Source organism: Paralichthys olivaceus, chromosome 11 (assembly GCF_024713975.1).
Source record: "Paralichthys olivaceus isolate ysfri-2021 chromosome 11, ASM2471397v2, whole genome shotgun sequence".
Taxonomy (NCBI): domain Eukaryota; kingdom Metazoa; phylum Chordata; class Actinopteri; order Pleuronectiformes; family Paralichthyidae; genus Paralichthys; species Paralichthys olivaceus.
This window is the reverse complement of record NC_091103.1, coordinates 13,328,886-13,355,863: the sequence shown is the minus strand read 5'-3', so window position 1 is coordinate 13,355,863 and position 26,978 is coordinate 13,328,886. Positions and strand designations below refer to the sequence as shown.

The 26,978-nt window shown below is 39.9% G+C and overlaps 1 protein-coding gene and 17 non-coding genes across 21 annotated transcripts in view; 1 reads left to right on the top strand and 17 right to left on the bottom strand.

The window, feature by feature from the left end:
- LOC109629945 (F-BAR and double SH3 domains protein 2) overlaps window positions 1–26,978 on the bottom strand; it is a 60,403-nt gene that overhangs the window by 30,558 nt on the left and 2,867 nt on the right. For all 4 annotated transcript variants that reach the window (XM_020087911.2, XM_020087909.2, XM_020087910.2 and 1 more), the window contains exons 2-8: window positions 25,006–25,103; window positions 14,743–14,788; window positions 6,181–6,260; window positions 5,655–5,799; window positions 5,360–5,493; window positions 2,914–2,968; window positions 2,306–2,434 (exon numbers count right to left, since the gene is read on the bottom strand). In XM_020087911.2, the coding sequence (XP_019943470.1) occupies window positions 2,306–2,434; window positions 2,914–2,968; window positions 5,360–5,493; window positions 5,655–5,799; window positions 6,181–6,260; window positions 14,743–14,788; window positions 25,006–25,103 (687 nt within the window). The remainder of the gene's footprint in view (window positions 1–2,305; window positions 2,435–2,913; window positions 2,969–5,359; window positions 5,494–5,654; window positions 5,800–6,180; window positions 6,261–14,742; window positions 14,789–25,005; window positions 25,104–26,978) is intronic.
- Window positions 16,879–16,951, top strand: trnam-cau (transfer RNA methionine (anticodon CAU)). Its single transcript has one exon. It is a non-coding gene; the product is annotated as a tRNA-Met (tRNA).
- Window positions 17,809–17,882, bottom strand: trnat-ugu (transfer RNA threonine (anticodon UGU)). Its single transcript has one exon. It is a non-coding gene; the product is annotated as a tRNA-Thr (tRNA).
- On the bottom strand, window positions 17,990–18,063 carry trnat-agu (transfer RNA threonine (anticodon AGU)). Its single transcript has one exon. It is a non-coding gene; the product is annotated as a tRNA-Thr (tRNA).
- Window positions 18,171–18,244, bottom strand: trnat-agu (transfer RNA threonine (anticodon AGU)). Its single transcript has one exon. It is a non-coding gene; the product is annotated as a tRNA-Thr (tRNA).
- Window positions 18,352–18,425, bottom strand: trnat-agu (transfer RNA threonine (anticodon AGU)). Its single transcript has one exon. It is a non-coding gene; the product is annotated as a tRNA-Thr (tRNA).
- Window positions 18,533–18,606, bottom strand: trnat-agu (transfer RNA threonine (anticodon AGU)). Its single transcript has one exon. It is a non-coding gene; the product is annotated as a tRNA-Thr (tRNA).
- Window positions 18,714–18,787, bottom strand: trnat-agu (transfer RNA threonine (anticodon AGU)). The gene has a single exon. It is a non-coding gene; the product is annotated as a tRNA-Thr (tRNA).
- On the bottom strand, window positions 18,895–18,968 carry trnat-agu (transfer RNA threonine (anticodon AGU)). Its single transcript has one exon. It is a non-coding gene; the product is annotated as a tRNA-Thr (tRNA).
- Window positions 19,076–19,149, bottom strand: trnat-agu (transfer RNA threonine (anticodon AGU)). The gene has a single exon. It is a non-coding gene; the product is annotated as a tRNA-Thr (tRNA).
- Window positions 19,257–19,330, bottom strand: trnat-agu (transfer RNA threonine (anticodon AGU)). The gene has a single exon. It is a non-coding gene; the product is annotated as a tRNA-Thr (tRNA).
- On the bottom strand, window positions 19,438–19,511 carry trnat-agu (transfer RNA threonine (anticodon AGU)). The gene has a single exon. It is a non-coding gene; the product is annotated as a tRNA-Thr (tRNA).
- On the bottom strand, window positions 19,619–19,692 carry trnat-ugu (transfer RNA threonine (anticodon UGU)). The gene has a single exon. It is a non-coding gene; the product is annotated as a tRNA-Thr (tRNA).
- Window positions 19,800–19,873, bottom strand: trnat-agu (transfer RNA threonine (anticodon AGU)). Its single transcript has one exon. It is a non-coding gene; the product is annotated as a tRNA-Thr (tRNA).
- trnat-agu (transfer RNA threonine (anticodon AGU)) lies at window positions 19,981–20,054 on the bottom strand. The gene has a single exon. It is a non-coding gene; the product is annotated as a tRNA-Thr (tRNA).
- On the bottom strand, window positions 20,162–20,235 carry trnat-agu (transfer RNA threonine (anticodon AGU)). Its single transcript has one exon. It is a non-coding gene; the product is annotated as a tRNA-Thr (tRNA).
- On the bottom strand, window positions 20,343–20,416 carry trnat-agu (transfer RNA threonine (anticodon AGU)). Its single transcript has one exon. It is a non-coding gene; the product is annotated as a tRNA-Thr (tRNA).
- On the bottom strand, window positions 20,707–20,780 carry trnat-agu (transfer RNA threonine (anticodon AGU)). The gene has a single exon. It is a non-coding gene; the product is annotated as a tRNA-Thr (tRNA).

The window sequence follows — 26,978 nt, the reverse complement described above, 5'->3', positions numbered from 1 at the left end:
TTATTGTAATAATACCTGAGCTGTATATTTGCTGTTTTGGTGAGGAATATTTAGTTTGTCTGCAAGTGTGATCAATGCTCTCCGGTTAGGCCTTTTCTTTTAGATGTCTTAAACCTGTGAAAAGCACACAGGCTTCCTCATTATGCAAATTTTGATCTCTCTGCTGGGGGGTGCTGTAACATTGATTTTTAGGTGAAGACCTGTAAACACCACAAATTCACAAATTGCAGAAGAGGGAGAGAACGGGGGACGAGCAGATTGCTTCCCTCGAGCAATGTCCCCTTGTTCTGTTTGTGTGTTTGCATGCACGTATTTGCGTATGTGCGAGCTTCCCCGCAGTCCCCTGTCCTTCTGTCACAAGGAGCTGAGGATCTATTATTCAGAATGGCCTCATAGTATAGATGCTCATACGGGCCTGAGGCAGAATATGTGAGATAGTAGAGATCAAAAATGAGGGACAGGGGGGACAGAGGCGGGTAGCTGAAGATAGAGAGGAAAAGAGTGAGAGAGAGAGAGAGAGAGAGAGAGAGAGAGAGAGAGAGAGAGAGAGAGAGAAAAGAAAACGCAGAAAAGAGAAAATCAATCGCAAAAATAAAAAAAGTGGGAAAAAGATTAATGAGTCTTACTTTAAATGTTATAATGGAATTAACACAACTTACTTCACAGTTCAGACACAGTGTGTACATGTAAGCATGTGTTTGTCAGACTGTACTGTAAGGAAGACCTCACCCTTACTCAGCAGCTTCTTCACTACACAATAGCTAAGGTGTATCTGTCTGTGTGCAGGGGAGATTAAGGCAGGGCGATAAAACAACATCAACATTTATCTCAATATCCTTTTTATCAATAGCAACACATAATAAGTCCAATAATTAATATAATGATTTGTGCAACAGAGTGGCCTCGGGCTGAAATTTTCTTTCCGAAGCCGTCAAAGCCCGAGAGCAAACTAAACAAGCCAAACCCGAACCAACCATTTTTTATTTTAACCTGACCCGAGTCTGATGTTTTTCCTGATTTCAGGCACGTGTAGTGCAGCCAATGTGACTGGACCGCAATATCAATTCTAAGATTTTGTCCGAACCCTGCCCCACGGCTTGGGGCTGGTTTCCACACTCTATTGAGCAAGCACAGTGAGGAGGAACACACAACCTTTACTCAGTAGCAAAAATAAGTCTTTAAACTTAAATAAATAATAATGTATCATTGATCAATACAATTATCGATTTTTACTTTTTATCTTTATGCCATATCACCCAGCCTGAAGGCAGACTGTCATTTTGTCAATGAACTTGTAGATATGTTTGCATGCACACTATATTAGTTAATTATGATTATTATTATTAATAATAGTATTATTAATTATAATATTATTACAAGATTCAGTATTAATAATGTATTTGGTTTCTTTGGTTGTTTGAGATTAATTCTTGTTTTGATTTTGTGTATGAACTAGAAAGGTCATGTACAACCAAAGGGAACATGGTGTTTGTACACACAAATAGCAGTTTGGCAAACAAAGATGGCAGAAAAATATGAAAGGTGACACTGAATCAGCTTCTGTGTCACAACTGAGCGTTTTGAGCACCCTAACAAACCATGAAGCCCACATCCCACAGACACATTTAAATCGACAGACATGCACAGCTGCACGTCATATGAAGGTGTCAGTTCCGATTATGAGGTCAAAACAATATTCATTGCACACAGAAACTGAAACCATTCATGCTCCAGTTATTTACCTCTATCCTCTGATGACTATATTCTATTCTCTCAAAAACAGTCTTTAAAAAATGACAAACTACCATAAAGTTTTCTGTTAATCCCTCATTCAATATTTTGAAAATCATAATTTCATGCCCACCAATCATTTGTTAAGAGCAGACATCAAGGCAGCTCATATTACAGCAATTATCTTCACGTAAGTCCCTCATAAAACCAGGGAGCATTCTTTGAAGAGTTAAAACTGTAAAATCATCACTTTTTCATGTATGATTTTCCCCTTTCAAATGGTACAGTCAAACCTAGAGCGAGCGTGACTTTGTGCTCTGATAAAAGGGAGATGTTTATCCTAAATTGAGCTTTGATTCAAAGAAACTTTCCACTTTTAATTTTTGGAACCAGAAAATGCATCCTGCCATTCCTGGAGAATCCCTATGGTTATTATCAGCATATGAGACTCTTAAATCAGTGGTAGTTGTAGTAAAGGAAACTGTGGTTACAGCATTAAAATGTGAGCCTTCTGCTGACTGGAGTCTTTTTTACACATTTGTGAAAAGAACTTGTGGATTCACTCTCTAAATACCTGTATGCAGTGCAGTAGATCTGTGTGATAGTAGCGGTCATGATGAGCGTTGGCAGCAGCTAGCGTGAGTAAGTAGTCATTCCTGGCCTGTGTCGCCTTGGAGTTACAGTCACTTCTCTTCGCTTTTAGCTGAAACCAAAAAGAGACAACATTGCAATGATGTACTACAGAAGCAGAAAAAGGCTATACGCTTTAAGTTGAGTGTTTAGGTGCTGGTTTGAAGGAGTGTTATGTTGGTGTCTTTATCTGTTTTCAGACATGATTTCTGGTAAAGTCCAGAGAATTGGGTCCGGAGTTTACCCAGAGTTTCTTTCACACATGCACAATGCAGGAGGATCTCTGCACAGACGTGTTCACAACAGCAAAAAAATCCTCCACAGATTCAGTTGAGAGGTGGAGCAGCCGGTTACAGCAGACAGAGGCAGGAAGTGACGCATTAACTCTGCTGCGTGGATCACATGATTTTCTGTGTGACACCACTTTTTCTTCATGAGATATTTCTTTTCTTTTTGTTTGTTTGTTTTTCTTTTTTGCATCTCTTGCGTGTTAGACAGATGCAACCCTTCAGTGCATGTCTGAAAGCAGCTTTTGTGAGTGAGCCCTCTTACCTTTACACTTGCTTTCTGTAAACTAATTCTCGACTGAAAAAGCCCCAGTTTAGACCTGGAAGAAAATACACCAAACAAGGAAGTTAATCTTGATCAATAATACAGCCATATCTCCTTTTAATTAAAAAACAATTATATTAAGTTATCTATCCCTGTGCACTTAAGAATGCCAAAAATTAAAAAACACATTGGTGTATGTTTAAATACCTCATTGCTATTTGATTCATTCACATAGATGCATTTAATTCAACATATATTTATAGTAAGGTAGAGAGGAGAAAAAGCTCTGTGCATTTCTACAACATCATAACTATGCTCTCTAACCTCTGATTTACAGAAGTCCTCATAAATTGACCCTGAACAGTCTCAGGCTTGACACCAATAAATCTCAACCTGATCCAGCCAACAGGATTTATACTCATGGTGACATCAGAAAGATCTGCTTGATAAAATGATAGAGGGTCTGTGTGTGCGCATGTGTGTGTGGCCATACGTGTTCCATAACCTCTCACATCAGATGGAAAATACATTAGGGGTGTGTGAGCATGTCTGTCGCTTGCCTTTACTGTGTGTGTCTGCATTATATGTTTCTATGTTCCCCTGCACCAAGTATTGTTGGATGTATAAAGATTGTGTTGTCTCTTCATCATCATCTTCCCGGTGACTCTCCTGCCTGACAGAGACTAATGAGTCGCTGTTTCTCGCTAATGAAATACACACACACACACACACACACACACACACACACACACATCCACTCATGCGATGGCAAAAAAGGCAATGCAGTAATTTCTGAGGCTGTGACTTTCTACTCAGCAATAGAGTACAGAAAAAAGCTCATTGGCCAATCGATGTGGACGCTAACTGGAGTCTGGAATTCAGTGAAGTGAAAATACTTATATAATGCTATAGCTAGAGCTACATGGGGGTAAAGCAACACTCATCAAGATTGGATCAAAGTTTGGTTAATTTTTGATCCCTATAGCAGAAACAATGGCACAGGAAAAAAACCAAATGTAATTGTGACTGGTTAGGTCTTTCGGTGCCATACAGGACATATTCTGGGCCTCTCACATACATATGTTCTCCTTTCTCATATATAATTTCAGTTTGATAATCAGATACATACATTCTCACACCCACAGTAAATATATTTCCATTTCAAACATATACCGTCATTCTCACATCTGTCCTTTACACTTACATATAATGCATTCAGTAAGTAATCAGAACTCGAACATCAGAATGTATTTGTTTATCATTCTACAATGCCCCATAATCACAAACAGAAGACATCATTTTAGAAATGTGGGTAATCTATACAAAAGTTGAAACTAAAATATCACATTGACATAAGGACTTGATTATACTCCATTGCGGATGTGTACACAAACAGCTGCAAACACCACTGAGGCGTATTTGTGCAAATGGAAAGGAGTAACAGTCTGCAATAACAAAAGCCTGCTGTGACACCTGAATACACTGCTGAGTATACATGACTTTCTCAGGCATTTGGTAAGAGGTTTTAGGACATGAAATGTAAACAAAAGGATCTGAAAATATTGGCTCGGCTGTTTAACTCGATGCGGGCTAATGTATCCAACAACTTACAACATGAATTCATTGAGCAGCAAAGCTGCTGTTGTGAGCAGTTCTTTTTAGAAGTAACTCTTGAGAACACTTGGTTTCATTCAAGACTGACTGACCTAGAAAATCTTCTGCAAGTAGCATCATCATCATTACTACCATCTGGCATCAGACGCCTCACCAGAGAGAAGCAGGGCCTACCATCGCATTAAAGAGGTTAGTCTGATCCATGAAGGATGTAAACTGAAATGGCCCTTGATAAGTAAAGGATTCCGTATACCTGCCGTAATTGCTCTCAAAGGTACTCCAAGTACTGTGTAAAGGGTCTGACAACGTATGTCAATGTGATATTTATTTTTTCCCTTTTACTGAATTTACAAAAATGTCTCAAGTTCTGTTTTCACCTTGTCATTATGAGGTAATGAGTGTAGGTAGATAAGAGATAGAGAGAAGATGCTGGATAACAAAACATTATGAGTGTGAGTCATTATGAGATGACATATGCCAGCACCCACAACACAAAAAAGAGCTATCTCAGTTACCTGAAGTTGTAATAGTCATTAGATGAACAACTCATTCTTTTATATAGTGCTTGCTTAGTGTGTTGTGCAGTGTATGGAGCAATATTGTATTTCAGTGCCATTGATAACAGGTGAATCCCTTCATATCCAAACAGAACACTGCCTGGGGCCTCTCTGTAGCTTATTATTGATAAGTTGAAATAAGTTGAGATATCCATTTCCATCCAGCACCATTTCACTACTTCAATACTTAATGGCTGCTCTTATTCATGACATTGTTATTTTTATGTATACCCCCCCCCCACACACATACACAAACGGTTCCCTGGTGAACTTACCTGGCCTCTATGTCAGCCTTCTCCCGTACAGCGTGGGCAACCTGCTCACAGTCGTAGTATTTTTTCTTGGCTTTGGCCAACTCCTTTACCGACTCCTGCAGCTCTGCCTGAATGCCACTCAACTGATCTATGGTCTGCAAAGGGAAAGAGGAAAGCGGGCGAATAGTCAAAGACAGAGCAGAGCAACGTGACTCATGTTAAGTCAGTGTTGAATATGTGGAACAATGCTGCAGAGAGAACAAAGATTGCTTCAGGAAACTATGAGTAACTCCAGACTATCTGCACATCCACTCACTTTTTTGAGCTGCTGTTCCTTGTAGAGTCTAACAGTCTTAGCGAGGTCTGATACTTGACTCTTGTAGTTGTCACACACGTTGAGCCTGGACTGGCTCACCTGCACTGTACCTTCTAAATAGGACCTCCACACTGCGTACACATTCCTGGTGAGAGAGAAAATGCACAACAACACTGCTCAGTAGCTGTTCTATAACTCACATTCCTAAGAGCAATTGGTTAAAGAAAATCATTAAGTTTTCCTGCAGAGAGGCAGAACATTTTAATTCCCAATACCAGTGTGTGGCTGCCACTGTGGGATTAAAAAACAATATGAATGCTGCTGCAAGAACCTACAGCTGGAGTCAATTCCATCATTACTAACTTTCAGCTAGAGGTTTTACATTACACTGCCATTGTTACAATAAATAATGGCTTGTGGTTGTGCTGTAGACCAAATTATGTGGTAGAATGGAAGAGTAATGGTGACCAGAAGTAGGTTTTAGCTCTTAGTTTTATGGAAAATATGACTGAACACACAAACCCACCTGTAGTCTGTTCTCTGGTCATCAGGGTTGATTCCAGGCCAGTCTCTCTTGAGGTACTGACTTGCTAATTTCTGCAGAGCCTGAAAACAGGAGCGAAAATAAAACATTGAGAATAATTAAGGCTAGAGTATCTGAATAGGCAAATTCATGCTTTCAGAAAACATGAATCTTCCTGAAACCTGAAAATTACAATTCATGAGGCTGATATTGCAGAATAGATTCTGATGCAACTTGTTTATAAGCTGCTTTCAGACATGCACTGAAGTCTGCATATTTTCTGGAGGGGCTGTACGTTGGAACACAACAAGTTGACCTCGACAACGAGATTCGAAAGCTTTTGTCGATAAAGTCTAATGCCAGTGATGATGTGCTGTAAACAAAAACATGTGCTTTACACAGCGGAACTTCTATGTCCTATTCTACCTCCTGCATGATATACACAATGATGAGTTCTTCATATGTGAAAGGCAAACTCTGGAAAATATCCACACCCAATTTTCCAGACAGAACAAAATATGCCTGCTGTTCAGAGTTCATAGGTTTTATAATTCATTTAAACAATTTAATTATTGACATTTTAGATGATATGAAAAGGATACTACTTCATTCTTTTGTTTCATTTTGTGCAGTGATATTATATTTCTATTTAAAGCATGCAGGCACAATCTTGACTTATGCACTCAGTACACAAACACCAGTATAAAAATTGAGCATCTCTGAGTCAGCAAGAGTGAATCCCAAACAGCTCCTGTGTGTATGAGCAGAAACCCAAAGGCTGTGAGAAAAAATAACCTACATCTTCTGGACTGGGTCACTGTGTCAGAGGCAGCCACTTGCAGACACTCTGCCCCTGTGTGCTTGTGAGGTCTATGGATAAATGCGTGTGTGTGAGGCCATCAAAAATATCTAATACTTTCCTCATGTTCCTTTTCCATGATATTTGGTTTCCCCGTGCAGGTGACACTCTTTAGGGCAGTAGCCACTTGACCCACAGTAGTCACACGCTAAATCCTCTAGAAGAAAGGAGCATTTTTCTAGAAATAAAAAACCTCACCCCATTAGTGTCCCTGGGCGGGAGAGGAGGCAGCAGAGGGCAGTGCCACATTGCATCATACTGTGTCAGAGCGGTCATTTAGTGAAATAGTATAGCAGAAGAAGCAGAGTTACAGAAGTACAGGTACATTTTTGCTGATTTTCTATGGGTTTTATTTTTCCTTCTTTCTTAAATTTTACTTTATTTATTGATTTGTTCAATGTGTACTTAATATACTGCATCAGATATAGCACAGTGCTCATTTCCATCTGTTGTCTCTGGGTATTTATATAATGGTAATCATATTAAAAACATGGTAATATTGCATGACACCTTAATGGTTAAGGGACACAGAAACACAAAAAACCTGCATTGTCTCACACAGGAGGAAACACGTTTGCTTCAAGTATAGTCGACTTCTCTGTCTGTCACTCTCTGGGGAAGGGTGGAGTGGGTGTGAATGTCTTAAATGAAAGACTGTGAGAATGTTTGTTAGAAAAAGAGACTGTGTGACATTCAACATTCATATTGCAGCAGAAGTGCCAGTGATGTAATTCCCCTCCCTGCTGTATAAACATTATTTTAATGGTGCGTGTTTTATGTGTAAAATACCATGTATGTTGGATGCACTTGTGTGTCGGAGAGAGAACAGTGACTGACAGCTGAAACAGCCACTGACTGTGAGCTGCCAGGCTTTCAGAAGGGCTCATCTGACAGCTTGACTTTCACAACACACATTGTTTCCAGACATGAACTCCGGAAAATTGGGTCCACAGTTGTTCACATATGAAGAATGCAGCAGGAAATTGGGTCAGACACGTTCACAACAACAGGAAAATGTCCTGAACATTCAGGTGAGGAGTAACGTATACACAGGAGGCAAGACGTGACTTATAAATTCCTTAGCATCAAAAATGGTATTGGCCCTCATCATCAAAAGCTCTTGAATCTCATTGTCTTTCCAAGTTGACATCTTATTGACCATCTTCTGAATGTATGGAATCTCTTTTTCAGATAGTATTCTTTATTTGTTTGTTTTGCATCCGTTGCGTTAGAAATGCCATCAACTTGTGAATACTCGCTCACTGTCCGAACATTTTGCAAGGGAGCTGCCAGGAAGAGTTCCAACAAACAAGCCACTGACTTGGACGTTTGCATTTTCGGATACAGTCTTTGCAGAAATTTGACCGACCTTCTTACATGAGAATTGTCTATAGGAAAAGAAGAAGTCACTTTAACACCGGAATGAGCAGAAGGAACAATTACAGTAACCACTATACCCACTGGTAATTCAAAATATTGTGGGTGTTGCAGGCTTGAAAAACTACCCTGTGATTTTATGTGGGAGCATCGTCTATGGCCGAGACATTAAGTAGTAGTAGGAGTGATGTTACATAGACACAGACGTCGTCCTTCCTGGCTTCAAACCTTTTTTTAATGCCAGCACACAACGTAAAGTCTCCTCGATGAGTCTGTGATGACAGGCCCGCTATCTGAGGAAGAGCTATGGCTGCTAAACTTGGCAATGACTGAATGGTGAGAAGCACACCAGTGACTGATTGTGACAGCTTCACTGAGATGCTGTTGGCCAACTCGGGAGGATGGATTTCTGATGCTTTCTCATTTTCAGTGTCTCCTTCAAGCTCTTTTTATTTTCTTCTGCTTTTTCTTACTCCCCTTTTTGTTCTACATTTACATTATTTTCCGTCTTTCTCTCTCTATTTTTTTTATTTTCTACAGGACATCTCACGCCTGCACCCTGCCCCCCCCCCCCCCTTTTTCTCTCCTGTCATCACCTGACAACCACCTGAACAGTGTGTTGCTATGGCAACCACTGTGCCCTTCCTGTGTGGTCTAAGTGAAGTAGAACAGCTCCATGTAATACACAAGCATACAGCGAAACAGACAAATTACACACATACCTCCTGTTTTTGTGATCAGGAGGATAAACAGGGTACCGAGACAGAAGGATATCCTGAGGAGACCATTGTGTGCGTGGGTGTGTGTGTGTGTGTGTGTGTGTGTGTGTGTCTGTGTGTGAGTTAGTGAGAGAGAGAGAGAGAGAGAGTGATAGAAAGAAAAGGAAAGTAAAATGAAGAACAAGAGAGATTGAATAGCTGCTTTCAGACATGCACTGAACTCTGAACATTTTCCTACAATTTTTGTGGAGCAGCTGTGAGTGAGAATGCAAATCTCCATTTCAGTTACTCTGCACATTTTCAGGAACCTTTCCTGCCAGCCCATAGTAAAATATTCGGAAAATGTCCAAGTGAGCCTATGTGAGAATACAGCAGAACAATCCGCAGTGAAGGAGTAGTCATGTTGATGACATGCAACGGACGGACGTTAAGTATACAGGGACAAAAACAATACAAAATCACAGGTTATCTATGTTTTATGAAAGACAGATGTCATACACATAGAAGACACTGACAAAGATGTCAACTCGGAAAGATAGCAAGATTAAGGGCCGACGCCAGTGTCAATGTGCTGTAAACAAAAACGTGATTTCCACAGTGCAATTTATACGTCATGTCCTTCCTCCTGAAGTTTTCTGTAGATCATGTCTAAGAAACAGCTTATGTTGTTGAGTATTGTGTATTTTTGGCATTTATGTTACTAATCTAACAGCCTGTGATTATTATTATCACTGGATTCTTGAACTGCATTCTGTCATTTTCTAAATTCCACATAAGTCAAAGAGAGACGTAACCATTACAGATCAAGGTGATGTAATTGTCCCTGATACCCATAACAGCAAACATATTTACTGTGAAGTTGTTTTGCTGCACCTGATTCAGTCTTTTTTTGTCCAAACAGCAGCAACTGAAGATTCATTTAGAGGTTACTTAATTGAGCTGTACGCTGTTATGAGGAAATCTCTGCTCATTCATCCAAACAACTGCACTTAAAGTTACAGTGATAGTTCATCCTTCTGTTTACTATTGGCTCTTCCACACACACTTGTGTTATCATGTCTCTGGCTCTGTCACTTTCGCTGCTGTCTCTCTCTCCGATTTCTTCCAGCCTTTGTGTGTATCTGCCTTTTCAACACCCCTTATTTCCTCAGCCTCCTCTTAAATCAATATACTTGAATTTCTCTCTCGTCTCTTCCTGTCTGCACTCCTCTGCCCTACAGCTCCCTGCCTCGTAAATGTGTGTATGTGTGTGTGTGTGCGTGCGTGTTTGCGCAGTTGGGTCATCTTTGAGATTCACATCTGCAGAGTAAGCTGTGGTGAAGTCAGAGGAAAAGTCACCACTTTTCCTATTTCTTATCTCCTTTCTTTTCAGACTTAGTTAGCATCTATTAATCCTAAAAAAAAAACAAGCGTTTCACTCACTGTTTCAGTTCTGATGTATAAACCTAACCTAACAACTTACATTTGTAGTTAGAAAACCTAAAAGAACAATGGAAAAAGAGTCATGATGTTACAGCTGATTCACATGTGTCATGCAGAGGGCCACGTCCCACAGCGACAGCCACAGTGCGGGCTGGCCTTTTTGGGCAGTCCAGTGAAGTGTGACCCCAGCCTAAAACTATTCCAGTTATGTTGATCGTGTTAGACGAATACGGGACACTCACATGCTAACACTAGCACACACACAGAGAAAAACATGGAGCCTTTTGATCGACAGCTGGTAATTGCTGGTGACTCCTTCACAGATGGGATGTCTGGTTTGACACAGTGAAAGGACAAAGGTTAAATGACAGCATCATTCTCTGCTTTGTTAAATCCTTGTGTCAGTTTCTTTCCCTGTGTCTCTCTCTGTCCCTTGCTGCTTGCGACCCCCCCCCCTCCTGTCTTCCCTTCCTCTCTCTTTCGCTTCATCTGGCTCTTCTTTCCGTGTCGCCAGGAGGGGGCCAATGGGTGGTCGACTACCACGACTACAAGTGAAGAGCGGAGAGAGAAAGAGAGAGAAACAGAGAGAAACAGAGAGAGGCAAGGGCATATGTGTTGTGATAAAATGCTCAGGTGATAAAGAGGAAGGGGAGAATAGAATAAGTTTGCTCATTAGGTGTTGACACAAAATCTATGTTCTATTCATCAAGCGCCTATAAAAGTAATCAGGGCTCTCAGACATTCCCACACACATTATTACGCACACATACGTGCACACACCTACAATTAGGAGGGAGTCCATTGTCCTACTGAGTAAGCGGGGGTGTTGCTAGGCAACCTCTTTTTCTAAGGTGAACGAGACAGTGCTGAGGGAGAATAGTGAGAGATGGAGAAAAAACGTAATACAGTGAAGAGGGGAAGATAATGAGTGTCTGAAACCAGAGGGGCTGACCACAGGAAACTCACAAACCACATGCAAATGGACACACACTGACACAACCTCAACCTCTCATGTTTATATGTATATGGATATAAGGGCAACAAATAAGAGCTATTTGTGCGGACAGCTGCACAGAGCAAAGACGTTAATATGTTGGATGGATAATGTATTATAACATTTTTCATTAAGCTACAGAAGGATTTTGCAGCTGAGAGCATTTTTCAGGGTGTCTATATGGATGTGTGTGAACTGTGAACATGTATGATGGGAGCTTAAGTTCAGCTGCATCAAAATATAATGAAAATCAGACAGTCTTACATTGTTGGTGACAGGCTCTGGTTGGTTTCTACTAACACACGGCTCAGCTAATGCTTAGTAAGTGGAGAGTGCTGATGCAGCCTTCTACTGGGATATGTATTTTGAATTTTGTGCACCCCGACAAATCTGCAGCTCACTATAGAGTGGCTGTCTTACAGAGGGAAATAATTTCATGGTATGGAGGTGGTCATTCTGCTAATAAGTATCCAAGAAAAGTTAAATAAAAAGAAACTGGACTTGGTTGTAGATACTCGAAGACATTTCAGGATCCTTCAGTTCTGACTGACAGGTACAGAGTTTCACCAGTGTGGTACAAAACCTGGGGCTAAACTTCTAAAGACTACTCAAGTATTGATAAGCTCCAACGTTAAAGGTTCGGCTCTCTGGACTGGAAAATATAAGAAAATAGATTTTCTATTTATTTTATTTTTTTCCAACTTAAAAGTTATCTTGCATATTTCATTTACCAACAATTCTGAATAAGGCTACATAGACATTTACTATGTTTTCAATTGAAAGTGCATCAACACTACTCGTGACCATGTTTGTCTCCTTATATTTCGGACATGCTTCCCTGCTGGGTGGAAAGCTGCTTGGAGTCAGCATAGAGGGAGTAGTCGCCATACCAGGTATTTTAAAGTTAGATCTCTGCCAGAGCCTGTATGCTAACATGTTACCTAACAGTTGATACTAACAAGAAACATTGTCACGAGCACAAAAAGTATTTTGCATGTAACAGAAACACAAGTAATCTTTGGACACATGTAGAAGAAGTCTATCACAAACAGGCAGAGAACTGCATAATATTCCACTGCTGAGCACGTAGTTCATCTGTATGCTAGCAGCCTGAAGCTGTCACATGGAGTTAACCTAATTAAATGACCATGGGTTGATGATTAAAAGCAACTATGAGCAATCTGATTGTTACAAGTGTGTTCAGAAATTCAATCTGAAATAGAGTATCATCTGAGCTGTCGTTCATAAATCAAATCAAATCAAATCAAAGTTTATTGTCACATGCACCAAATAACTTAGCGTCATCAGAGCAGTGAAATTCTTGTGACCTGGCAGGCAACATCTACGCAGTAGACGGGAAATACAAGATAAAATAAAAATTAAAAAAAAGAGAGTTTCTCCGCAGTTTCTGTTGCACATCACTCAGAGCAGTGATTAAGGGGCTGCAGGCAAACTACTGCACAAACATATATTTATTCTTTCTTTTAAAGTAGAGAATGTTGTCAGAAAGAAAAGTAGCGCCATTAAAACTTTAACAACACTCATTCCTTGTGAGATCTTTACCAAGGCCATTGATGTCCCTTGGTTCGTTAGTGCTCCTAGCTGATGTAACAACCATTGTTAGAATCATCATCCAGTATCTCTAACCAAGTCCTGCTGCCCTCGAGCCATTCTTCAGTCATTCTCATAGTGCTTAGAAATATAAACACTTTATATCTCCCCCGAAGTCTGAATATTGATGTTGCTGATATAGCCTTTTAGCTCAAAATAATCATAATGAACTTTATCTTAATTCAGTGTGCTTAAGTTTACTTGCCTCAAAATATGAAATCTTGAATTTAAAGTAGTATATACTAGCAACTCTTTTTTCAGACCTGGGCTCTGGAGAATATCTGGGAAATTGGGTTCGAACTGTTTTTGGAGTTTGCCTTTTATATATTAAAAATGCAGCAGGACATTTTCCAAGTCAGATGCATCCACAATGCGCAAAACAATCAGGCGAGGGGTTGCAGCTGTCTCTATCCTACAAGATTCATGATTACTATTCAGCATTTCATAAATCGGAAAAAAGAGCAACAGAATGCCTGGAAGAAAACAAAAAAAGAGGGAGAAATCTATGAGTCAAATATGGCCTAGAGCAGTGTGTGAGTTTTTATACTGAATCAAATAAGGTCTAATTTTATATACTCCCCTCAAAATCTTATTTTAATATGATTTTAAGTTGGTAAAGTGAGGGAGCAAAAATTCTGATTTTCATCAACCAACAAAAAATGTGGTCACATCTTTAAAAGAGGATTAAAGCATGATATCTGCATAGTAGGGGTTCCATTTGCAAGACTTTTAATTTGAGTATTACAATTTTGTATTTAGTTTCTCAATTTGTTCTGAAGTTTTTGGCTACTCACAGCATTAATTCAACAGTTTAAGCAATTTAGGTTTGTTGTTTGACAAAAGTGCTGAAAGTTTAGCTCAGCACTTGAAGCATAAACTCTGAGTCTTGTGGTCAGCCTAAGTTCTAAAAGTCAGTTCTAAAACTAACATACTGACATTTGGTTTACAATAAACATTTCCCTTTCCAATCTTTCTAATCTGCAAACACAGTACTGAAGTCGCAGGGCTAAAGGCAAAGCACAACTTCTGATTTGGGTCAGGTTTTAGCAGAGTTCTAAAGCTGAAGTTCTGTCTCTTGTCAATGTGTTCACAAATCAGAAAAATGTGTGTCATTTGATACTCCTGAGGCAACCTCATGTTGAATACATGACACATTGCATAAACAGACATAATTTTCAAACTAAGGATCAAAGCATTGACATTTGCACAGCAGTTCAGGTTGGTTACAGTAGGTGAGAAGAGTTATCATTGCCTACAATCTCTCTAATTGAAAGGCATTGTTGGGATTTGAATGCAGGATCTCCTGTTTATTAGACAGGCACTTTGACCAACAAAGCCAAAACACCAGCTCAAAAGCATTACTAGAGCAATTAATAGATCCAGACTATACAGCCTGAAATACACAAAATTGATTTTATACTAATCCATATCTGTCAGCCCCCCCCCCCCCCCCCCCAAAAAAAAAACCCATATCACAATCTTTATAACTCACAATCATGATACATTAGTTGAATTGCAGTCTTTTCTCCCAATTCTTAAAAGTTGGTTAAGCACATATTCAATACAAGTCAAGCCAGTCTTACCTGTGCATAGTCCCTCTCCAACTGTCCCTTCTTTAGACTGTAGCTCCTACAAAGAGAGACAGAGATTTTTTCAGGTTATTGCAGGCAGGAAAGAGAAGAGACATGTACATGTTAAAGACAGAGGAATCAAATCTGATATTTTCCATTAATAGTTTCTGTATTATAGTGAAGAAAAAACAAATGTGTAACAATCAATCGTGTTCCTCATATCTCAGGGGTGCACTCATGGCCTTGTCATAATACAAAAGAGAAATTACTATCTCCTTCATGTCTCTTTACTGGCTGACAGTTACTAGTATATTTTCTTAAAATGCTCCAGGTCTGACCAACAAAATGAACAAACCCTAACAAACATCTCTCTTGTCCTCTTGCCAAACAAACCGACAGCAGAGACAGTGAAAGCTCTTATCACAGCCCAGGAATGTGCAGAATGAAAAACATAACATTATACATATGATTACATGGTGTGATAATGGCTGCATGTGCTGAATTAACAAAGCTGAATGCATACTGCTGATGACATCACCAGGTCCAAATATATTTAACCTGTGTATTTTTTAATAATTTTGACTACTTCTAAATTTGATACTCAGAATATGTATGATAAATTGAATACATTTAATTGAATCAACAAAACTTTGTTGCTTCTAGAAGGGTATAAAAGCTTTAGGTGACAAAATTGTAGAAAAGAAAGTGCTGGGAACCCATGAACTGAAAAATTCGATTTTAGTATTACCAATCAATGCAGACTGATAACATAAAAATTGTTCAAGTATTTATTAAGAGTCCTCAACATGTTCACGTGAGTCAATTTCCGGTTCAGTGAGGAAGGTAGTACATACACCACATACTGATCATAACAGGGTGTTTATGACTGTCACCCAGCAAATCTACTTGTAAGTTACCACAATTACTGCTTTAACCATCTAAGCCACAGGGCCTGCTGAAAGTGAAGAGCCCTCTAAAAAGTAATCAGCAGATGCAGATAGACTTGAAATACTTTCACAAAAATTACTTTATACTCATCAATATCTGCCAGTCCTCCCAAAAATCCATATCACAATCTTGATCGATTATTGAATCTTTCATAAATCTTGAATGTAGACTACAGGAATAATATACTCAAACCATGGGCCATCAACATCAATGTTATAAAATGATAAAGCAGTATCAAATGATGATTTGATTGACATCTCAGTGCAGTATTGGAAAGATTTACGATTCATTTTAAACAAACAACAGCTCTACTCCTGCAAGTTATGTGCTGAAAGTTTAATCCTCCTGTTTCATGTTACATACATTTTTATTATTTATTATAAATACAAGGAACTACATTTCCTGTTCAGTTAAGTTTAGAATATACACTGCACGCTGATTATAACAAGGTTCTCAAAGTTTTCATATTGATACAATTGAAACTGAGCTGGGCTATTGAAAAGACCCTGCTGGAATTGGACAAGCACAGAGCAGTGTGAGATTAGCTGGGTGATGAATTAAAAAGGTTTCAAGGATTTACCATACCTTTCCTCTGATTTTAGAGCGCAGAGAAAATATTTGAATCATCTCTAAAACAGCATACACTACATATAAGGTCCAAAAATATTATATGCCGTACGTATGTTACTTTACCCTGTACTAGATTTCATTGTAACTTAAACTCATACAACACAGCCGTTTAAAATAAACTCCATATAATAGACTGTGTGAGGGGACTCAGCAGCAACAATCGAGCAACAACAGGGAAGCGAAACAATGGAGGATGCCAAAAAAGGAAGACAACACACTTACTGTAAGTGTAGACAGCATAATTACTGCCAATTCTCTCTGTGCTAATTACAGTCCAAACAAATAGGGCAGTGCTTTTGTCAAATGTTTCCACAAGAAATCATTTTGTGTTAAAGCTGTTAGGTGAACCTGTTTTCTTCATAACTGCACAGAGAAACACCAAACCAACCATATTTCCGACAGACAATTATCTGATGTGAGAGGCTGAAGCACCAGTATAGTCTTTAACTCCACCCCTGTGCATGCTAGTTGAAACATGACACACTCCCTCCCCCGATCACGCAGATACCCGTTACTAGCTCTCAGATCTGAGTCTGCAGAGCTATAAAGATATGTTGCATATCTATGCAAGCCTCGTTGGCGCAGTAGGCAGCGCGTCAGTCTCATAATCTGAAGGTCGTGAGTTCAAGCCTCACACGGGGCATTTCTTTATAATTACTCACCTACGTAAACAGCAACAACTTACTGGCTCCACACTGAACAAACACTATCATCATAACCAACTTCTCATAGATAAAACAAAAGTAAACTCATCCAGTTTTCAAAACATTAACATTCATCTTAAATACATTTATTAACATTGTCAAGACTCATTCTACACAGTAACAGCTGAAATTGAAAGGTCTCTTTCTTCTTCCTGTTGGACAGATGAATGACCTCAGTTCTAAGCTAAACAACAGCAGCAATGCTAGCTGTTCGTATTCTTCAAGTCGTGCCTGAGGCAAACACAGCTCTGTTGTTATGTGTGGAGCCCCTTGTGTGCAACAGAAAAATGTATAATTTCACTGTATAAATACAATTAATATAGAAAGATATTACCTTAAAATATTTCACAACACTTTCTCAATTTAAAATAGACAATGTTTCAAAAACAATCAGCCTTTATATGCCTCAATTGTCCATAATCAACAAACATTTATAGTTATTGTTATGCCTACAAGGACTAAAAAACTCAGGCTAAAATGAAACAATGGGGGACCCACAAACAAATATATCAGGCATAACCATTGACAACCAGAGACTGAGCCTTTGCCATCCTTATTCAATCACACTTAACACTGATCTTAATTAAAATCCTGCTGATTTCATATTTATGTTCTTGGATAAATGGGACATTGTTAGGAGAACCATCCTTGCCTACAATCTCTCCAATTGAAAGGCAAGCAACAGCGCCTGCTGATATGCAAAATTGACAAACCAAAACTGTAGGACAGGGCAAACTAGCAGGAAATACATTAAGAAGATGGGAGGGTATGTATAAACAAAGCCTGACTGGTAAAAAGGCACTGCTGGGAGTTGAACCCAGGATCTCCTGTTTACAAGACAGGCACTTTGACCAACTAAGCCACAGCGCCTGTTGATATGCAGAATTGACAAACCAAAACTGTAGGACAGGTCAAACTAGCAGGAAATACATTAAGAAGATGGGAGGGTATGTATAAACAAAGCCTGACTGGTAAAAAGGCACTGCTGGGATTTGAACCCAGGATCTCCTGTTTACTAGACAGGCACTTTGACCAACTAAGCCACAGCACCTATTGATATGCAGAATTGACAAACCAAAACTGTAGGACAGGTCAAACTAGCAGGAAATACATTAAGAAGATGGGAGGGTATGTATAAACAAAGCCTGACTGGTAAAAAGGCACTGCTGGGATTTGAACCCAGGATCTCCTGTTTACTAGACAGGCACTTTGACCAACTAAGCCACAGCGCCTGTTGATACGCAGAAGTGACAAACCAAAACTGTACGACAGGGCAAACAAGCAGAAACTACATTAGGAAGATGGGAGGGTATGTATAAACAAAGCCTGACTGGTAAAAAGGCACTGCTGGGATTTGAACCCAGGATCTCCTGTTTACTAGACAGGCACTTTGACCAACTAAGCCACAGCACCTATTGATATGCAGAATTGACAAACCAAAACTGTAGGACAGGTCAAACTAGCAGGAAATACATTAAGAAGATGGGAGGGTATGTATAAACAAAGCCTGACTGGTAAAAAGGCACTGCTGGGATTTGAACCCAGGATCTCCTGTTTACTAGACAGGCACTTTGACCAACTAAGCCACAGCGCCTGTTGATACGCAGAAGTGACAAACAAAAACTGTACGACAGGGCAAACAAGCAGAAACTACATTAAGAAGATGGGAGGGTATGTATAAACAAAGCCTGACTGGTGAAAAGGCACTGCTGGGATTTGAACCCAGGATCTCCTGTTTACTAGACAGGCACTTTGACCAACTAAGCCACAGCGCCTGTTGATATGCAGAATTGACAAACCAAAACTGTACGACAGGGCAAACAAGCAGAAACTACATTAGGAAGATGGGAGGGTATGTATAAACAAAGCCTGACTGGTAAAAAGGCACTGCTGGGATTTGAACCCAGGATCTCCTGTTTACTAGACAGGCACTTTGACCAACTAAGCCACAGCGCCTATTGATATGCAGAATTGACAAACCAAAACTGTAGGACAGGGCAAACTAGCAGGAAATACATTAAGAAGATGGGAGGGTATGTATAAACAAAGCCTGACTGGTGAAAAGGCACTGCTGGGATTTGAACCCAGGATCTCCTGTTTACTAGACAGGCACTTTGACCAACTAAGCCACAGCGCCTGTTGATATGCAGAATTGACAAACCAAAACTGTACGACAGGGCAAACAAGCAGAAACTACATTAGGAAGATGGGAGGGTATGTATAAACAAAGCCTGACTGGTAAAAAGGCACTGCTGGGATTGGAACCCAGGATCTCCTGTTTACTAGACAGGCACTTTGACCAACTAAGCCACAGCGCCTATTGATATGCAGAATTGACAAACCAAAACTGTAGGACAGGGCAAACTAGCAGGAAATACATTAAGAAGATGGGAGGGTATGTATAAACAAAGCCTGACTGGTAAAAAGGCACTGCTGGGATTTGAACCCAGGATCTCCTGTTTACTAGACAGGCACTTTGACCAACTAAGCCACAGCGCCTGTTGATATGCAGAAGTGACAAACAAAAACTGTATGACAGGGCAAACAAGCAGAAACTACATTAAGAAGATGGGAGGGTATGTATAAACAAAGCCTGACTGGTAAAAAGGCACTGCTGGGAGTTGAACCCAGGATCTCCTGTTTACAAGACAGGCACTTTGACCAACTAAGCCACAGCGCCTGTTGATATGCAGAATTGACCAACCAAAACTGTAGGACAGGTCAAACTAGCAGGAAATACATTAAGAAGATGGGAGGGTATGTATAAACAAAGCCTGACTGGTAAAAAGGCACTGCTGGGATTTGAACCCAGGATCTCCTGTTTACTAGACAGGCACTTTGACCAACTAAGCCACAGTGCCTATTGATATGCAGAATTGACAAACCAAAACTGTAGGACAGGTCAAACTAGCAGGAAATACATTAAGAAGATGGGAGGGTATGTATAAACAAAGCCTGACTGGTGAAAAGGCACTGCTGGGATTTGAACCCAGGATCTCCTGTTTACTAGACAGGCACTTTGACCAACTAAGCCACAGCACCTGTTGATATGCAGAATTGACAAACAAAAACTGTAGGACAGGGCAAACTAGCAGGAAATACATTAAGAAGATGGGAGGGTATGTATAAACAAAGCCTGACTGGTGAAAAGGCACTGCTGGGATTTGAACCCAGGATCTCCTGTTTACTAGACAGGCACTTTGACCAACTAAGCCACAGCGCCTGTTGATTTGCAGAATTGACAAACCAAAACTGTACGACAGGGCAAACAAGCAGGAAATACATTAAGAAGATGGGAGGGTATGTATAAACAAAGCCTGACTGGTAAAAAGGCACTGCTGGGATTTGAACCCAGGATCTCCTGTTTACTAGACAGGCACTTTGACCAACTAAGCCACAGCGCCTGTTGATACGCAGAATTGTCAAACCAAAACTGTACGACAGGGCAAACTAGCAGGAAATACATTAAGAAGATGGGAGGGTATGTATAAACAAAGCCTGACTGGTAAAAAGGCAACGCTGGGATTTGAACCCCGGATCTCCTGTTTACTAGAAAGGCACTTTGACCAACTAAGCAACAGCACCTCTCTATAAGGGCTAAATTGACAAAACATCACTGTGGCACAGGACAAACCAGCAGGAAATACATTAAGAAGATGGGGGGGTAAGTATAAACTAAGCTTGACTGCTGAAAAGGCACTGCTGGGATTTGAACCCAGGATTTTCTGTTTACTAGACAGGCACTTTAACCAACTAAGCCACAGCACCTGTTGATATGCAAAATTGACAAATCAAAACTTTTGGACAGGGCAAACTAGCAGAAACTACATTAAGAAGATGGGAGAGCAAGTATAAAATAAGCTTGACTGGCAAAAAGGCACTGCTGGGAGTTGAACCCAGGATCTCCTGTTTACTAGACAGTCACTTTAAACTTTCAAATTAAAATGGTGGGTGGTGACTCTCTGCTTCTTTCATCAAACACACAGAGTACATATGCAAATTTGAATGCTGCCTCTAACATTTTTATCCACATCCCTAAAATAAGCTTTTCTGCTTCGGTACCTAAATACGATAGTGTACTTTTATGCTAGTAAGGGCCTCTAGAACATTCACGTGACCGCCACTACACAGAATGGCACACACCAACAAACCTCTGGGATTGTCGGACATGTGCTTGTCACACTCCCATGGTTACACTGTGTAGGAGATCTCATACATAAACATGGATGCCCAATTACCAGCTAGAAATATTTAACACTCACTATGCATGTTTGTATGGTGCTGTGGGTTTTATAAGTGTTGTAATATCAGTGTGTTTGATCATAACATTAGTTATGACCTGTTGTGTCACTGTAGGAATGGATATCATGTATTTGATGCATGACAATTCATCCATTTGGAATAAAAGACTCTCGGTACTTCGTCTGTTTCCACTCTTCATTCACCCTGGCCACAGACTATTGCTCTATTTATCCTTAAAATCTCCCCATACCCTTCCTCCACTTCCACATATGTGTCACCCTTCCCTTCCCTAATCTCATCCCTTCCTATTTGGCTTTCTGCACTTGGCTTTCTAAGCTTTCTTGCCCCTTCTTTTTCCACTACTCTTTTCCTTGCTCTCTCTATCTACTGCATCACTCTGCTGCACTAATGACACAGTGTGTCTATGTTTGTATGTTCAGAAGTGTATGGTGCATGAGACAAAAAGTAGTGTCAGCATCAGCAAAGGGAGAAAGAAAACGCCCAGGTTTTGCCGATGAGTATGTGTCTGACAGGAAACACTTAAGTGCTTGAGACTGGACATTAAGTGTATGCTGCATGTGTATGTGTTTTTGTGTGTGTGTGTGTGTGTGTTAAGGGCAAAAGGGGCAGTGGGTTGAAAGGCAGAGTGGATGAATGATCAGACGTGGGAAAACAGCTGAGATCAATGGTTTAGAGGACACAGACTGAGATCAGCGACAACAGGATAAGCAACATGAGGTACAGACAGAGGCGGAGGAGGGTGGTCATGTTTTCACACTGCGTGATCACCACAAGGCATAATAAGGCAGTTCCTCTGCAGTTTTTACATAGAAAGGCCGATGGGTCTTCGGAGACTTCTTTTCAGACTAAAAGATGATTGACTAGCAGTAGGCAATAAAAGATAATTACTGTGAATTTTATAATAAAGGAAATCTAACTTCTCATTACTATACATTAATTCATAAGCCCTTTAAGACCTGGGGGAGACTTTAGAAGTGGATGTTTATGAGACATTTGACCAGTGAACTGGATCAATAGTCATGTTGGGAAGCAAAAAGACATGATGGGATGATGATTTTTTCATAACCCACCATGACCTTTTGATCTAGGCGAGTTATAGTTAATATTACCACAAGAAAGACCTGATGCAACACCATCACAGGGTCACAAAACTTTTTATTTCCCTGTTGCTGAAGCAAATCTGAATAGAAAAATGGTATCGAAACCATTTTGGAGCATAAAACTTTGGCTTTTATAGAAAATCTTTGTCTTTGCCTGAATGTTCCTCAGCAAATTAAAAAAAGTAGCATAGCTATCTGAACACAGTGCTGCAGGGCATTGTGCCAAGATGACAGCTTTTTTACAATTCAGTTTTATTTACTGATTCAAATCAAGATAAATGATGCAAGACACTGTCACTGCTCCAATTTTGATTCGAAAATATTCTTCTTCTTATTCAGCAAGTAAGAGTCAGTGTTTATATGAAAACATTAATCAGGCAAGGTGAATAACTATTTAAGAGGTATGCCTATCGTTATGGTGTGTGTGTGTGTGTGTGTGTGTGTGTGTGTGTGTGTGTGTGTGTGTGTGTGTGTGTGCTGCCTGAGCGAGAAAGAGGAGAAAAAAACGCATGTCTATCTATAGTTATGAGGGCCAATTTTGGTTCAATACCATCATTGTGAGGACATTTTAATGTTGTGAGGACATTATGGCTGGTCCTCACAATTTCAAAGGCTTGTTTGAGGGTTAAGACTTGGTTTTAGGGTTAGGCATTTAATTGTGATGGTAAGGGTTAGGCTAGGGAATGCATTACCAATGAGTGCCCTCACAACTATAATGAGATATGCGTGTTCGTGTGTGTGTGTGTGTGTGTGTGTGTGTGTGTGTGTGTGTGTGTTGAGGCAGACATAAGAGTATGGGGGATTTAACTGGATTGAGGACACCAAGTTGACTCCTTGAGTCCACCAATTTGTGATCGTTTTCTCTTCTCTCTCTTTCTCTTGTCCTCTCTCATAAATAAGAGTAGTTCACTGGATTAAATACACACTCTTTGTCTTTCTGTCTTTCATTATCTCTATTTTCTTTTACAATTGGCCAACACATAGGCTAAATTCAGAACATCAACAGAAACGTGTGTATGTGTGTGTGAGTGTCAGCGTATGTGTGTGTGTGTGTGTGTAGTTTGATTAAAGCCAGTCTGTGGATTAATTAGGGTAAATAACCTCAGAGCAGCTTTTGGGATTTAAGTGTTAAAACCTACTGTAGGCTTTACGCAGGAAAGTGTATGTGACTTTGTGTGAGTTTCATTACATGGCCACAAGTCTTCTCCTACTGGATCCAGATATTTTAAAGATGATGTTTTCTGGAGGCTATTTAGTCGTCATGACATAAGTACCTTCTAGCACCATAGCCCAGTGAAATAAGTCTATGAAAACAGTTGCAGAGGTTAAGTTACAGTCCAATTCCATTAAAAGTGTGTTTTTAAATTGACAGATCAACTTATAATTTCACTATAAATTCTGACAGACAGCAACAGAAATTCCAGCAGAATCCCACAGATGCTTTTCAATAGGAATCATCCCTCTTCCTTCTCAAAAAACAGATGTGCTTTTCCTCCTCAACTCCACTAGAACGTGCCATCAAAAATAATTACAAAACATTTAAGGCTGTAGAGGAGCGTACTGAGAAATAGGCTGCAGGCAGCGTCTTCCAACCACGTGGATGACAAAGTCAATTAGGAGATCTCTACCCAGTAGCATGTAACTCCATCCCTCTCAGACGGAAAGAACCAGAATGTTGTGGCCACATATGCTTATCTGGCTCTCCCCCTAGAACTGAGACCAGGACCTTGTTCACTCTCTGAAAGCCAACAGCAACAAGGCAATCTGCTCTCAAACAGCTGGAGCTGCCCCCCTCCCAAGATTGAAAGTGAGAATAAGAGAAAGTGAAGTCTGAGGTGGGGAGAGCGTGAAAATGAGAAACAGGGAGAAAGACAGTGATGGAAGCAGAGAGTTCTGGAGAGTTTGCTGTCATGTATAATCAAATCTTAGTCAACGCAGAAGATGAGAGCGCGTAAAGGAACCAGGGTTTCCTCCCACTGCCAAATCTAAAAGGGACAACTGCCAGACTTACACACATCACGGGTAAACACAGCAGAGAAAAAGAACAGCAAGATGAGAAAAGTGACTGATTTAAAAAAGAGCCAGAGCAAAAGATAAAAACAAACTGAGGGAGAAGGAAAAGATGACAGAGGGAGATATGGTTTGAAATTTGGAAAAAGAGAACGCGAGGGAGAAGGAACGAAAGAGTTGAAGAGCAGGCGAGGGCAGCAGGAAATTCCTTCGTCATTTTCCCAACCCTTTGTCCATCTCAAAAAATGAAATATGACAACACCCCTCCTCCTTTTTTCTCTCTCATGCCAATCCTCCCTGACTCATTAGTTCTTCTCTCTCTCTTTTTGTACTCGGTTGTGTTCATGCGGGCTGGCAAAAGAGATAACTGGATTTCAAATAGTCTGGCAGCTGCACAGTGTATTCCTCGATTGTTTTGCAGTGGAAGAGAACAAGATAGTGTCAGTACAAGTGGGGCTGTGCAATATGAAGATATATAGATATGTATAAAGTCATGTGATGGTTCTTCCACATGGCACAGATGCAGACAGGAGGTTTGTAAGAAGGTAACACAAACAAACATGGAGGAGAGTGAACGTGACACAGAACAAGGGAATTCCAAGCAGGAGACTCATTCATACCTCATGTCTTCCAGCAGGTCACATTCAGTCTGGTGTTTAAAGTGCAGTCTTGTCATCTGCTCCGTGTGTGTGTTTTTCAGCTCCTGTGTCACTTTGACCTGGAGGAGACAAAAAGACATGTCAGGGAAAGGATTGTCATTTCTTCACCCCTCTGCTCTGCAAACATGTTATTTAAATCAAGGCTCACATTCATCAACAGAGAGAAACCGCCATTACTACATTTTATCTTATATATTTATAAAATATCCAGAATGAGCTATGAAATGATGAAGTCATTTGTGATTTTGGTTATCATAGTAGAGCTAAAATGTTTTCTATGAGCTATGAGAATGATGAATACCTACTAGCCTGAAGGTCATGGACACATTAATAATTAATAATGATCTTTTTTTTCTCAATGGCCACATCAACCACCCCTAGTAGGATTAAATGTTAAATGCATTAAGTCCCCAAAAGTCACACACCAATGTGACACATACAGTAAAAATAATCTGTAGATAGGGCTAGATAATATGGCCAAAGATCAATCAAGGTAAAAAAAATCTTATCAGTCCATATTAATTATCATGATACACTTCATATTAATATGTTTTTTAAGTTTGACTGAGTTTTGCTCCTGAATGAAGGTTGTGATTTTAAACTCTTCTTTATGAGCAGAGAATGAAAAACTCTTGATAAATAGCAAAACGTTTTACAAATCTGAGGTCAATCAATTATGAGCCATATTCAGACTGGGAAATGTTAAAACATTATGACCTTAGATTCTCAGCGGATCTGGCCCCCACAGGGACACTTTAAAACTGTCTTGTTTCATTGTATTCAGAATCATATAAAACACAGAAAAGCACTAAATCCTCACATCTATGTGACATTTTTCTCTGATTCAATTACTTAAATAATTAATAGATAATCAAAGTTGTAGCTAATTAATTTTCTGTCACTATAATGAGCTTGTGATTCAAAAGTATCATTAGTGGATTTCAGCAGGTTCAACCAACTCTACTTCCATCCGTCCATCCATCAGTAATCCATCAACGTTAAAAATCAGCGTCAGGGTTGTGTCAAACTTTTGGGGGAGGTGACTCGCAGTGAAGTCTGTGCATGTCAGGAAAAGATGCAAATTCTATCACTTCATACATAAATTAATTTTGGTGGTCACTGGTCAGACCAGGGGGTATGACATTTTCTCCTTTAAATGGTCTTGTGTAGAAACAAAGAGCTCACCATCAACACACACTACACACACACACCCACCTCCTGCCAACACAGACTCACTCTGAAGGTCATTGTGTATTGTCGAGTGAATTCCATTAGCTATTCACCAACACAACAGTGGGCAAATTCATGACTGTTCTGTTCAAACAAAACAATCAACAACGCAAAACATGCACACACGCACGCACATGCACACGCGCACACACACACACTCTGCACAGCTCCTCTCTTTCATGTGCTGTCTCTGAAGATAAGGAGGAAGGAGTGGTTTATTACGTTATCAGCCCAAAATGACTTCACTTGATTTCACCTTCCACCACTCGCAGCAAAACACAGGAAGAGAGGTGGAAAGTGGGAAGAGAAATGGATGACAGGGAGACAGAGGAGATAAAGTGAGAGTATGAGTTGTAATGGGGAGGTTGTGTTTGAGAGAATTAGAAGTAAGGAGTAAGGAGGGAGAGAATAGAAAATGGTAATACTGAGAAGGATGACAGCGAAAAAGATTAGACATAGAGAAGTTAATCAGGAGGAAAGAGAAATTCAGAACATTAGAGTTATGTTACAAGAAAAGGCTTCACTTAGTGTAGCTTTCAGTATTAAAGTATTATAGGCAGGTCTATGATACTGCAAAGAAGTTGGTGTGTGTCATGTAACCTAATTAGTTGCATATTTTATGGTTTTAATGTGCACATGAGAGGTAAATAATGAGGAACTGCAATTAGGTAATGATGAGGAATCAGCATCAAGATAAGTTATTA